Source organism: Acartia tonsa, chromosome 4, assembly GCF_053477335.1.
Source record: "Acartia tonsa isolate MP-2025a chromosome 4, ASM5347733v1, whole genome shotgun sequence".
NCBI lineage: Eukaryota > Metazoa > Arthropoda > Copepoda > Calanoida > Acartiidae > Acartia > Acartia tonsa.
In genome coordinates, this window is record NC_137263.1 from 35,559,501 (window position 1) to 35,572,750 (window position 13,250).

Sequence of the window (13,250 nt, forward strand, 5' to 3'; positions counted from 1 at the left end):
TGACAAAACGCTGTGGGAAAAATGTGATTTTATCTGCTGCTATTTAAGATAGACTGCTGATTTATTTTTGAATGTATAGAATTAGAAACCCTTACAAAAGAACATTCGGTCAACAACTTACTAGGTTTTTAATTAATGCTACAAAAGACAAATATATTTTTATTTTTAAGGTTTCTTGATTTTCTAATATACATTTCTCTCTCTTATTTTATGAACACTGAAAATCTGGTCAATAACGCGCTTTGTCCGCTCGTCCATTCTTGATGTTTTGGTCTTCGCTACTTATGGATGTTGTCAACCTTGTCATTTATTTTAATTTTCACTTTCAGACAGTGTTTTTTTCATTCACTATTTTTCTTTAAAATTAATAGTAACCTTCATTTAAAGATAATAATCTTAAAATTTTCTCTATTTTGTTGTCCTATTTCATAATGTTAAATTGTTTTATTTTTATTTTAAATGTGGAATTTATTTGCGACAAAAACTCAATAACGCAATTAAAACAATTTAAATTCTAAAAGCAAAAACTTCAGATAAAAAGTTAAAAATATCATTTTTAATCTGATCTTAGCAGATTCACATTTGCGTGTTATCATATTATGCATTCTATTAATGGATGTATTATTTATGGAGTAAAAGCTTTGTTTTTCAATGATCCCTTGCTCATTTATTTTCTTATACCTAAACAAGAAATAAAAATAATAATATTTGCTTAATTTTAAAAATTAAAGCATTATAATCAGTAGTGAATTAAGATAAGTACAACTAAAGCATTTAGTACGATTTTAAAAAGTTTTTAAACTAATGATAAATAAAGATTGTCTAGATGCTGTAGAGAATGGGTACTTAATAATTGATGCCTAGATGTAAGTACGTACTGCAATCATGAATTTGTTCAATAGTTAACATTGTTTTGTGCATTTTGTCAACCTGTTTTATAAATGTAAATAAAGCACTTTTAAGGTAATTTTTTTTATACATTCTTGTTCTCACTCTTTATATATTAAATTTATTGTTTGTTAACATATGAGCAGCATAAAATCAAGGTTAAAACCAGGGACAAGGGACAGGGAATCTAAAAATTAAATCTAATCAAAATTTTTCCACAACCCACTTCCTTCTTCTACCCCCCCCCCCCCCCCTCCTTGCCAACTTTTCTTTAGTTACAGCACAAAACAAGTTTTACGCTAACATTTTGCCAAAAATTTCAGAAATTACAAATGGAATTAATTTTCTGAATCACAGTCCCTGGTTAAAACTATTATAAAATTATGCATAGCTACTCTATAGGTAGCATCTAATAAGCCATATGGCATAAGTCTTATGTGAAAATACTTTGGATTAAATCAAAATAACTAAGATTTAACTGCTGTAGTACTTAATTTTTATTCTTAGGCTTAGTACAAATTGTGCACATTTTTTCTTTAAAACTCTTTAATAGTTGTTTGTCACTTAACAAAAAGCTGTTTTAAAATCAATTTTTTGAGTGAATACAAAAATCATTAGGTAATCATATAATAAGAACTATAATATCGTAGAGTTATTTATTGAAGTACTAAGCTCTATGAATATAAAAAATATCGTATGAATATCATGCAAATTCTAATGTAGAAAGCAAATTGTATGATTCATATCCATTAATTTCAAATTTTTGCACGAGTATATTCATTTAGACTTATAAATTAAAGCCTTTAAAATAATCTGATAAAACTAATTTTGTAAGAAATTATCATTCAAGAAAGATTCTTCAATTAATTTTCAATTTTGCATGCAATTGTCCTTTTCAATGATTGCCAAATTACATTTCTTGTAAAACCGAACATTAAGCAACTCCAGAAAAAAAGACTCTTTTTCACTTAAGTTTTTCGCGCGATTTTAATCAAAACAAAATGTCATGTGTAAGTGTTCACCTGAGCAGAATTAGTAGCACTAGGATTCTTTAGAGTATTAACACTCTCATTACTCCCCCTCCACTCCTCCCCACTCTGTCCGCCAGTGGTTGAACCATGAGTAGCGCCCCCCTCCACGGAGGTGTTGCCTCCCTCCCCGGAGGTATTGGTTCCTTCCTCTTCTTCCGCTACGCCCCCCTCCTTTTATGGTGTTCATATTTATATGCCAATTTTTAATGCGAATGAAAAATGCCTGAATTTTTTTTTCTAATATTGATTAAAACTCAACTCCAACATTTTTAATGATGTGACAAAATATTCCAATTTATTGAAATTAAACATACATGGAGCCACTACTAACTGAAACAAACTTCCACTGTGGGGTGCCTAACCCTTCTGGAGTTTAAAGGAGCAGGTGACTAACATACTCAAATATTTTTTAAATGGCTCGCTCAGCCTAAAAAATCATAACTTGTGCTTTTATCGATATTTGTAATAAAAGTCTTTTTATTTAAATTTTCATTTACTTTGTTTGAATCATCTTTATATAAAAATGAATGAACATTCCTTGATGTCTTTAATGTCTGAATCTGATGAAAACATTCGCCATTCCCCGGATGTTCTGTGCTGGCTGGGACCACCAGGATGTCGCAGGTCAGACAAAGATTGGGACAACAGACTCTGGTTCATCAGGGAAGCCTAGAAAGCAAAATATTTATTGGTATAATGTTAAACATGTTGACAATTGGAACAGAATACGGTCATAACACTCAATGTTTTGTTTAGAAACTAAAAATAGGAAGTAAAAGTAATTTTGTGAATTGTATGTATGTAGCCCTGAAAATATGATTCACGGAGATCAGAAGTGAAAATCATTTGGTCAATCTTAGATTGGTAAGCTTCGCGCACAGATGAGTGTATTCTATGTTACATTACAATTATGTTACCCGCAATTCTAGTGGGAGCTACTCAATTGTTATATCACCCTGGCCTAAAGTTTAATGCGCTAACACTACTCTTTGGGACACCCATAATTTTGTGAGTTTAAATGTGTAACTAATCCTAGGATATCCATTCGATATATATTTTCTTTTTAAAGGAATCACTTTCTAAACCAAAAAAAATGTATTAAGCCCATTGTACAAACAAAATATTTTACTTTTGATGTATTTTATTTTTATGGAAACTATATAAATGGAATAATATATAAAATATTCTTTGCGTCAAGTCATGCAATAAAGTTACCTTTTCTTACTTGATATTTGAAATACTTTTTACTGTCAATGACAAAGGTTTGTGGATTTATATACATTAGCATATATTTTAGTGTCACTTGTGACGTCATAAAAATACGTCAATTATCCATCTCTTTTTTAAGAGGGTTTTTCCTTCCCATTTCTCCCCTCATGACGTATTTTTTATGACGTCACACATGACACTTTGCAGCGTTTCATATTCTAGTATATTTTTACAAGAAAGGAAAACTTTTTTATTAGTATGACGAAGAACAATATATTAACCATTCTTTCTTTAGCAAAGGCATTATAATAGTTTTTCTCGTATTCATTCGAATCCGGTGGATAAGAACCGGTTTTCATCCATACGAAAAAACTATGTCTAGCATCGTATTATATCCAGCTTTCTACGAATATAAAAATAAAAAAATTTAGCCCAGAGGTGCCGAAGGCACCGGCTAAAAAACTGGTTTTAATCTCATAATTGTACATTATATATCCGCGGAAAGCTGTTTATAATACGATGCGAGAAATAACTATTCCAGTATGGCGAAAACTGATTAATATCCGCTGGATTATAAAAAAAATCATATATAGCATCGTATTGCATACAATTGAGCACAAATATGAAAATGAAAATCATAAAATTGATACCGGTTTTGTTATCGGCTCTCGGGGCTAACAAAACTGGTTTGAATCTTATAATTATTTATTTTAATATCAGCCGAAAGCTGTCTATAATACGATGCTATAAATTTTTATTCCAGTATGGCTTCGAAACCAATTAATATCCGCTGTATTGTAACCGAATCTCAGCCATACTGAAAAATCTTACATAGCATCGTATTACAGAAATTTTTCACGATTGTTAAAATGAAAATCCTAAACTTAATACCAGTTTTGTTAGCCTGGGCCTCAGATAAAATATTAATAGGACAAACGTATAAAGAAAATATAAAGTAGAATTTCAACTAAAAACTCAGACGGAAGAATCCTTGAAAGTTTTGTACTGAATACTTTAAACCAAAGAGAAGCCTGTATGTTAGAAATGTATAATCCTTACTTAACATTTTCAAAGGTGCACAGTTAATCTACAGATAGTCATATAAGTAGGTAATTTTTACAGGTTTATTTGTTAAGTAATTTGTTATTTCATGACTTTTAAAAACTTCAGTTAATTCGAATAACATTTCTTAATATATCAAGAAATTTTAAAATTTTTAATCAACTAGGACGACGGCTCTGTACTGGGAAAAAAGAAATATTCTTTGTAATTTAAACATGTCAAGTAATAAAGGACATGTGAGCTACTAGAAACAAATATCCACCAACCTTTCTAGTTTTCTCGGTCATGCTCCTGCGCATATCCGCAGCTTCAAGGGGATCATTATATCTGAACATGTTCGTCTTACCCAGCACAATCACACATCCCTTTGCATAGAGTACTATAGATATAAGGTAAGGTAGCTTAAGAGTTTTAAGGTTTTATTGGTTGAAGCAAAAGATATCCGAAATGGCTGTTTTAGTAAAGTTTTAAATGTGTCTTAGGATTATAATAGGCTATTTTTCTACTCTCCATATCCCCACCATAGAAAGAAAAGGCCCCTACAGGCTGGGGATCGAAAAGTTAATATCATTTTTTTTAAAATAGTCAAATCTAGTGATTCTTTTTGACCTATATATATCGGTTTTGATCACTTAAGATGTCCCAAAAAAGACCATGATATCCACAAGCTCGTTTACGTCGTAAGCTTGCTTTATTCAGGGCGACCACTCCAAAACAAAAAAAAATATAGTATTTTTATAGTAAATTTTTTTGATCCATATAGTATATATAGTATATTTTTTAAAACTCATATAGTATGATATAGTATCGGACTTAGAATTATTTTGTAATACATTATCAATAATAACTCAAAGCATAGCTGTTATCAAAGCAATTTCACATATAAGGGGCTTACTCTGTGATTATTTAGCTATGTATTAATGTGAGACTATAGGTTATTTAGGATAAAAGTTTACTTTTGGTTAGTATTTCACATTTATTTAATCATTTTTTGGATAGGTCTCAGGTTCAGGTGCTGCAGGCTATATGGAAGATGGTTTCTGGACAAGTAAAAAAAATTAAAATTTCTATTTAAAGAGTTGGAGATCAACTTATAAAACAAAAAATTCATCTTTTTGGGTGTTATTAAATAACATAAATGAAGAAAAAATTAAAATAGGCCTCTAAGTTCTGGTCTTGCAGGCCTCCAGGTCTACTCTGGACAGGTTATAGATATTTTTCATTTGGAGAGTTAGAGGCCAACTATTAAAACAGAATATGCATCTTTTTGAATGCTATTAACATATCTGAAGAAAAAATTTAAATCGGCCTCAAAGTTCTAGTCCTGTAGGACTCCATGTCCACTCTGGACTGGTAAAAATTCAAATTTCTTATTTGAAGAGTTAGAGGTCAACTTATAATAAGGAATATGCATCTTTTTGGATCTTATTAACATAACTAAAGAAAAAAATTAAAATCGACCTCTAAGTTCTGGTTCTGCAGACTCTGGACAGGTAAAAATCAAAATTCCCTTAATTGAACAGTTAATGGTATATTTGTAAAACAAAATGAGCTTATATTTGGATGTTCTTTATATATTTGAAGGAAAAAATAAAATTGGCCTTCAGGTTTAGGTGCTGCAGGCCTCAAGGTGGATTCTGAACACGAAAAAAATAAAATTTTTAAATTTTAGGAGTTAAGAGGTTAGTTTATTAAACAACATAAGCATCTTTATAGATGCTATTTATATGTTTAAAGAAAAAATGACAATCGACCTCCAGTTTTTGATGCTGCAGGGACAGGTAAAAATCAAAATTTCTTATTTATAGAGTTAGAGGTTAGTTTATAAAATACCATAAGCATCTTTTTAGATGTTAATTATATATCTGAAGAAAAAATACAATTGACATCCAGGTCTAGGTGCTGCAGGCTTCCATGTAGACTCTGTCCAGAGAAAACCTGAAGGCCTGAACTTGAACTCTTCAAATAAAAAATTTGAGTCTTTTACCTGTCCTGAATGAACCTGAACTTGGATCCCAATATGTTAATATTTTCCAAATAAATGCATATTCTGTTATATAAATAGACCTCTAACTCTTCATATAAAAAATTTGATTGTATACCTGTTCAGAGTGGGCCTAAAGGCCTGCAGGACCTAAACTTGAAGGCCGATTTATATATTTTATTCAGATATGTTAATAAGATCCAAAAAAATACATATTCTGTTTTATAAGTTGACCTCTAACTCTTCAAATAAGAAATTTTTTTTTTTTTTACCTGTCCAGAGTGGACCTGGAGGCCTGCAGGGCTTGACCATGGGGGGCTAATTTTCAATTTTTTTTTCAGATATATTAATAACATTTAAAAAGATGCATATTCTGTTTTATAGGTTGACCTCTAACTCTTCAAACAAATAATTTGAATTTTTACCTGTCCAGAGTGGACCTGGTGGCCTGCAGGACCAGAACTTGGAGGCCATTTTTTTTTTTTTAAAGATATGTTAATAACATCCTGAAAGGTGCAAATTTTGTTCAATAAGTTGATCTCTAAATTTTACAATTTTTTTGCCTGTCCAGAAACCACCTTATAGCCTGCAGATTCAGAACCTGGAAACTTATCCAAAAAAATATCAAATATAAGTGAAGTACTACCCAAAAGTAAACTTTTATCCCAAATAACCTATAGTCTCACATTAATACCTAGCCTAATATTTAATCATGGAGTAAGTAAAAGTGGCAAAACTTTTCCCTCACCCTTAAGTTAATTCTATGAAAAATAACTGATAGGTATTTAAATCATAACCACAAACAAAAATATATTTTAAAGGATTTTCTTCATCTCTTTCTTACTGTAGGGCTTTATGAATTTTTGTAGTATCACAGTATCTTTAGAGCCCACCGCAGGGGCTAGAAATAGGAGAAAACCTACTGTGAAAATAAGACAAAACGCTCCTTAAGGGGCATTGTCACAAAACTGACAATATTAGTCTTTTGTTATATAAATGTAATATCATATAGTATATATAGTAAATTTTGGTCAAGTAAAGGTAATAATATATAGTATATATAGTAAATTTTGGCCATATAGTATGATATAGTATCTAAATTCATCCTATATAGTATAAATAGTATATATAGTATGCAGTGGTCGCCCTGTTTATTTTTTTATCAAAAACTATTTTTATAGGTATATTCAAGCTGTTTATTTTCTATAGTAATCAATGTCCCTGGCTAAGGCGAATCGGGGAGACGACGGGTGAGGCGTTGACCAGGCAGAGTGACCCAGGGGATGGATGTAAGGTGGCCACGCCAGCCTCCAGACGGATCATGCAATGCATGGGCAGCACACTAAACACAATAATTTGTTCTAGACATTTTTTAAAATGCATGATATGTTAAAGAGCAATCAATTTGGAAAAGGGTCCTATATAGCAAACGCGTCAAATTTGGATTATTCGCGGATTTCTTTCAGTAAGCTCATATTATTACAAGCTCATAACTATTTAGCTTACGTTTCAATGTGTCTTTTACTAAAATGCATAAAAAAGTGAGATTGCAATACATTTTTAAAAAAAAATATTCTAGTAATATTGGAAACTTACCTAGGTCCTTTAAGAAGAATATGTGGAAGTTCAGCTGACTCGCTGCTGCCAATAACTGTGTCCCCGTCGTTCAACTGGTACAAGGTGATACCTGAAGAAAAAAATTGTTTTATTATTGGTACTTTTGACAAAAAATAAATGCTTAACAGATAAATAGTCACACTAGCCAATTATATAAGAGACTGTAGCATCGACAAATAAATACTTACCTAACAAACATGTTATTTAATTTTCTACCTGTTGATAAAATATCCTCATCAAGACCAATAAGATGAGGTTTATCCGAGTCTAGGACCACCCCAAGACCGGTCCTTTTCAGGCCCAAGGCATTGTGCTCCTGTCAAATGGGAAATTGTTTTGCATTAATAATTAAATTTTTCTTTCGAAATAAATTCACGAAACCTTAAACAGCAAGTAGCTCACGTCTTAATCTTCCTTATTGAAATTGTAAAACAAGAATACCTAAAGTTGATTTTTAAATTGTACGTAGCATCTGATATGTATATCATAATACTAATTGTTTTAATGGCGATTGTTTATAAGTTGGTACTGTCAGAAAAGAAGGGTATAAATATCTTCTATATAAATAAATATTTTTATGCAAAAAATTCCTGAAGAATTTTAGCGGCTTCCCGCCATTTTTCATTCCACTCAGCGGTCAACTTCTGTTCCTTGGCCTCCTTAGCGGCCAACTGCTCCTGGACGGACGCAAGGATGAGAGGGTCGCCAGACATGATGGCTTTCAACCTGTCGATCTCGGCGCGGAGATCGCGGATAAGCTTGACGTTGGCGTCCTCGTTCACCGTGGGCTTGTTGATAATATTCTTAGCTCTATTGGCATACCTATAGTAGGCACTGTGAGCTACAATTGAATCAAGACAAAAGTAAGTGCCAAGCCCTGGGACCTATGTAGGGTGAAAATACACATAAATCCTTGATGATTTTAGGTGGAGACAATATATTTCAGCGGGGTCTTTTGGTTTTTTTTCAATTTTAAGTTCTGAAAAAAAATTGAAAAAAATATGAAAATCTTTAATAAAAAACAAACAAAAAATAATTTTCAATATTTTTTTTTATTAAAAGATACAAACAACTTATATACATACTATAAGCCTTAAAAAATTCATAATTTTCAAATTTAGACCTTCAATATAAAGATTTTTAGAAAAAACATAACAACAAATTCTAACATATGTCTGATCAACATAGCAATAAAACGTCTTTTGCAAAATTTTTATCATCAAAAATAAATAGCACTTACTAAAGACTTTTTTTCATTTAAACTTATACTTTTTGCATTAATCAACTATAAAGATTGATTTTTTTTATAAGAAAGGTTGCGTGATTTTTTATTCATAATTCATTGCCCAATTTTGAGATTCAGACAAAAAACCTTACTGCTTTATATCAGGTGATACTCTACTAGCAGCGGCTATGCCTCTAGAGGCATATAGGGGCCCTTGGGTTGGGGGGGAAGTCGAACCTCCCTTACAATTACAGTTTTTTTTAAAGAAAAAGTTAAAAATATTTATTTTGGAGAGTTAATTCTCTTGGGATGGTGATGGTAACCTTCCCTAAAATAGTTATAAACCTTACCAGGACATATGAGAAGCTACCATGTAAAGGAGAACCATATCGTTTCAGTGGTTAGTGAGATCCCTTGGTGCACAAAGACTCACATAGAACATGTTACTTTATTATAAAGATACATATATACACAGAAGCTCTACAATCAGAGTATGTCTGTTTGTACATCAGTCTGTATAAAAACAATACAGAATATATTTATTTGGTACTAGTGGCTACGCCCCTAGAGGCCTTTAGGGGCACTTGAGAGGGGAAGAAGTGGTTGAATTCTACAATTAGATTTTTATTTTGGGCTTAAAAAGAAAAAGTTATTTTTGTGTGTGTAATGGGGTCCTTTTTTAGGGGGTGATTTCTCCTAGGATGGTGGAGGTATCCTCCTAAAAAAGTTATAAACCTTCCAAGGACCAATGAGAAGCTACATAGAAAAAAAGAACCATTGATCATTGTTACATACTATTCAGGGATCTAAAGGGATAAGACAATGACCGCTAAATTGATTTACATTCCCAAATATGATACATGGATAACCCTTCTTTATGTTTCAGTTAATGGTTGAAATGTTGGGCACTTAATTTAATGAACCAACCAAACAAAAATCGCAACAAGTCCCCTAAGTAGTTAAGCCAACGAATAACAAATTGCAATATTAAACTATGGGAACTAGTCTAAATAACAGCCCATTGTCCCATCTGGCTCTGATTAATATATCTTTGCATCTGTATGTTACACTTGCTATTTTGAGGTTGATAATTACAATTATGTTTTATAAAATGGAAAAAGAACACTTTAATCATAATTCAAGATAAAAATTATTTTACCACTAGCGGTTTTTCCCCTAGAGGCATCTAGGGGACTTTGATAAGTGGGGGGAAGTTGACCCCTCCCCTACTTTCAGTTGTAGTATGTAAAAGAAAAAGTTATTTTTAAATGTTGGGTAGGAACTCATTTTTTTTCTAAACTCAAAATTTCTCAGGACCATGAAAAGCTGGAACCAAAAGTTAAGCGGCTATAAAGAATCTTCGGTACCGACAGAAACCCACACACATATACACACAAACAGACAGACACAGAAACTGTTATTTTTATATAAGGATTAATAGACACTAAACTACTCCTTTATATGTTCATCCTATTATCAGTCTAAAAGATAGGTCAATAAAGAAGAACCAAATTGGTCCAGCGGTTAGCAAGAACTTTAGGCACAGACAGAAAAAAACACATGGACATCCTATCTTCTTTATACAGGGATATAACTTTTAAACAATAGCAAAAAAATTTTTTTAGATGATATTTCTTTCCCTGCTTTAAAGCACTATTTATGATACAAAATATATTGATGTCTGTTTGTCCATCTTTCTGACGCTTAAGAACTGATATGGTTCTTTTTTTACTTTACTATGTAGCTTCTCATTGGTCCTTGGAAGGTTTATAACTTCTTTTGGGATGGTACCTCTACCTCCCTAAGAGAAATCGCCCCTTAAAAAAGGACCCCACAACACATAAAAAATAACTTTTTTTTTTAAGCCTAAAATGAAAATATAGTTGTTGAATTCAACCCCTTCTTCCCCTCTTAAGTGCCCCTAAAGGCCTCTATGGGCGTAGCTGCTAGTATCAAATAAATATATTCTGTATTGTTTTTATACAGACGGATGAACAAACAGACATACTCTGATTGTAGAGTTTCTGTGTATATATGTATCTTTATAATAAAGTAACAGGTTCTATGTGAGTCTTTGTGCACCAAGGGATCTCACTAACCACTGAAACGATATGGTTCTCCTTTACATGGTAGCTTCTCATATGTCCTGGTAAGGTTTATAACTATTTTGGGAAGGGTACCACCACTATCCCAAGAGAATTAACTCTCCAAAATAAATGTTTTTAACTTTTTCATTAAAAAAAACTGTAATTGTAAGGGGGGGGGGGTTCGACTTCCCCCCCAACCCAAGGGCCTCATACGCCTCTAGAGGCGTAGCCGCTGCTAGTAGATTATCCCTTAATATAAAGTAGTAAGGTTTTTTGTCTGAATCTTAAAATTAGGCAATCAAATTATGAAGAAAAAAATCACGCAACCTTTCTTTAAAAAAAAATCAATCTTTAAAGTTGATTAATGTGATAAGTATAAGTTTAAATGAAAAAAAGTCTTTAGTAAGTGCTATTTATTTTTGATGATAAAAATTTTGCAAAAGACGTTTTATTGCTATGTTGATCAGAAATATGTTAGAATTTGTTGTTAGGTTTTTTCTAAAAATCTTTATATTGAAAGTCTAAATTTAAAAATTGTGATTTTTTTAAAGCTTATAGTATTTATATAAGTTGTTTGTATCTTTTAATAAAAAAAAATATTGAAAATTATTTTTTGTTTGTTTTTTATTAGAGATTTTCATATTTTTTAAAATTTTTTTTCAGAACTTAAAATTGAAAAAAAAAAAAAGACACCGCTGAAATATTTTGTCTCCATCTGGAATCATCAAGTATTTATGTCTATTTTCACCCTACATAGGTCCCAGGGCTCGGCACTTACTTTTGTCTTGATTCAATTGTAGCTCACAGTGTAGGGTGATGTTGTTAGTTTGTTTTTAAGGCTCAAAACTATTTAAGTAAGTCAGAAACTTTCTAAACTACTTTATAATGGTCATTAATTTTTTTTAAAAATAAAAAAAGTGTATTTCTTAAACGTATATTATATTAATATTATATAAAATTGAGAGAAGCGTAGATAGCGTTATCTGTCATATTTCAAAAGTATTGCATTTGTCTAAAATATATCTATGTTACGAGATAAAATTTCAAAATTTAACACTTTCCCTTAGAACTGAAAAATAGTTTTACAATTTTAAATATTTTGAAATGTGTTAAATTTTTAGGAGGAGAAATGTTATCTATCTTGCATTTATTATAAAAAATTACAAAAAACGTTCATTGTTTCAGATATTTTGTTAACCTATCGTTTGATTTTAAACGATAAGAAAAAGATTGATAAGCTAAGTATAGGCCATATTTTTTAAAATAAAAATAAAATAATTATTAGGTTTTTAAAAATAATGATTAATAACAAATCCTAATGTCCAAGTTGTACAAGATAACTAAGGGGTACATAAAAGCACTTTTTCAACATATAGATTAATGTCATGCGCCTAACCAAGCATTATGAATATATATACCTTAAAGTAGACAAAGTTTCATTGTGGTTGATATCAGCTGGAGATATTGTGGCTATCATAATTGTTTTAGAATTTCCCCCTAAGGAATCTTTCAACAACCACGTCAACACAGAGTCTCTAAAATCAGAAGGTTTATTACAGGGGTGTATCATGTAAGTTTTGTTTAACCTAGTGATCCTAAAGAAAAAGACTATTGACTAGTAATCATGTACAGTAAATTCCTATAAGTGACAAACAAAACTATCAATTCTGTACATTACAAATTACTAGAGGAAAAGTCTGGACACTGCTAGTTTAACAATTAATGACCAACTAATAATGATTTAATGAAAGAACTCAAAGTTTATGAGCCAACGAATGAGAGAAAATTGTGATAAAACTTAGGGTTCCAGTAAATATCACAATTCAGTTACCCCTCCATCCCTGGAAATTTGAGCCATGAAAAATAAATTTTTATATGCTAACCTGTAAGGAATGAAATGAGCTTTTTGGTTTGCAGCTTGTTTAGCGCTTGCCTCTGCAAGGGCAGATATCACAGAACCTAAAAAACATCATATTTGATATAGGAATGATTTATCAATATATTTTGTGGACATATTTTTGAATTAAATCCTTGTCCTGACTGACAGACAACCAACCCTTTAATTTCCTTAACCTCATTTTTAAAATTCCAAATATAGGTGATGAGTTGTTCTTGTTGTTATAGGGCATGTTTTGGACAATGTCCAG

At 31.4% G+C, this 13,250-nt stretch overlaps 1 protein-coding gene across 1 annotated transcript in view; it reads right to left on the bottom strand.

Annotated features, from left to right (window-relative positions):
* Positions 1-13,250, bottom strand: part of Klp98A (kinesin-like protein 98A) — a 42,398-nt gene that overhangs the window by 8,702 nt on the left and 20,446 nt on the right. The window contains exons 8-16 of the mRNA XM_080157831.1: positions 12,987-13,062; positions 12,522-12,638; positions 8,380-8,613; positions 8,008-8,105; positions 7,771-7,861; positions 7,393-7,516; positions 4,457-4,552; positions 2,455-2,588; positions 1,911-2,088 (exon numbers count right to left, since the gene is read on the bottom strand). Coding sequence (XP_080013957.1) covers positions 1,911-2,088; positions 2,455-2,588; positions 4,457-4,552; positions 7,393-7,516; positions 7,771-7,861; positions 8,008-8,105; positions 8,380-8,613; positions 12,522-12,638; positions 12,987-13,062 — 1,148 coding nt within the window. The remainder of the gene's footprint in view (positions 1-1,910; positions 2,089-2,454; positions 2,589-4,456; positions 4,553-7,392; positions 7,517-7,770; positions 7,862-8,007; positions 8,106-8,379; positions 8,614-12,521; positions 12,639-12,986; positions 13,063-13,250) is intronic.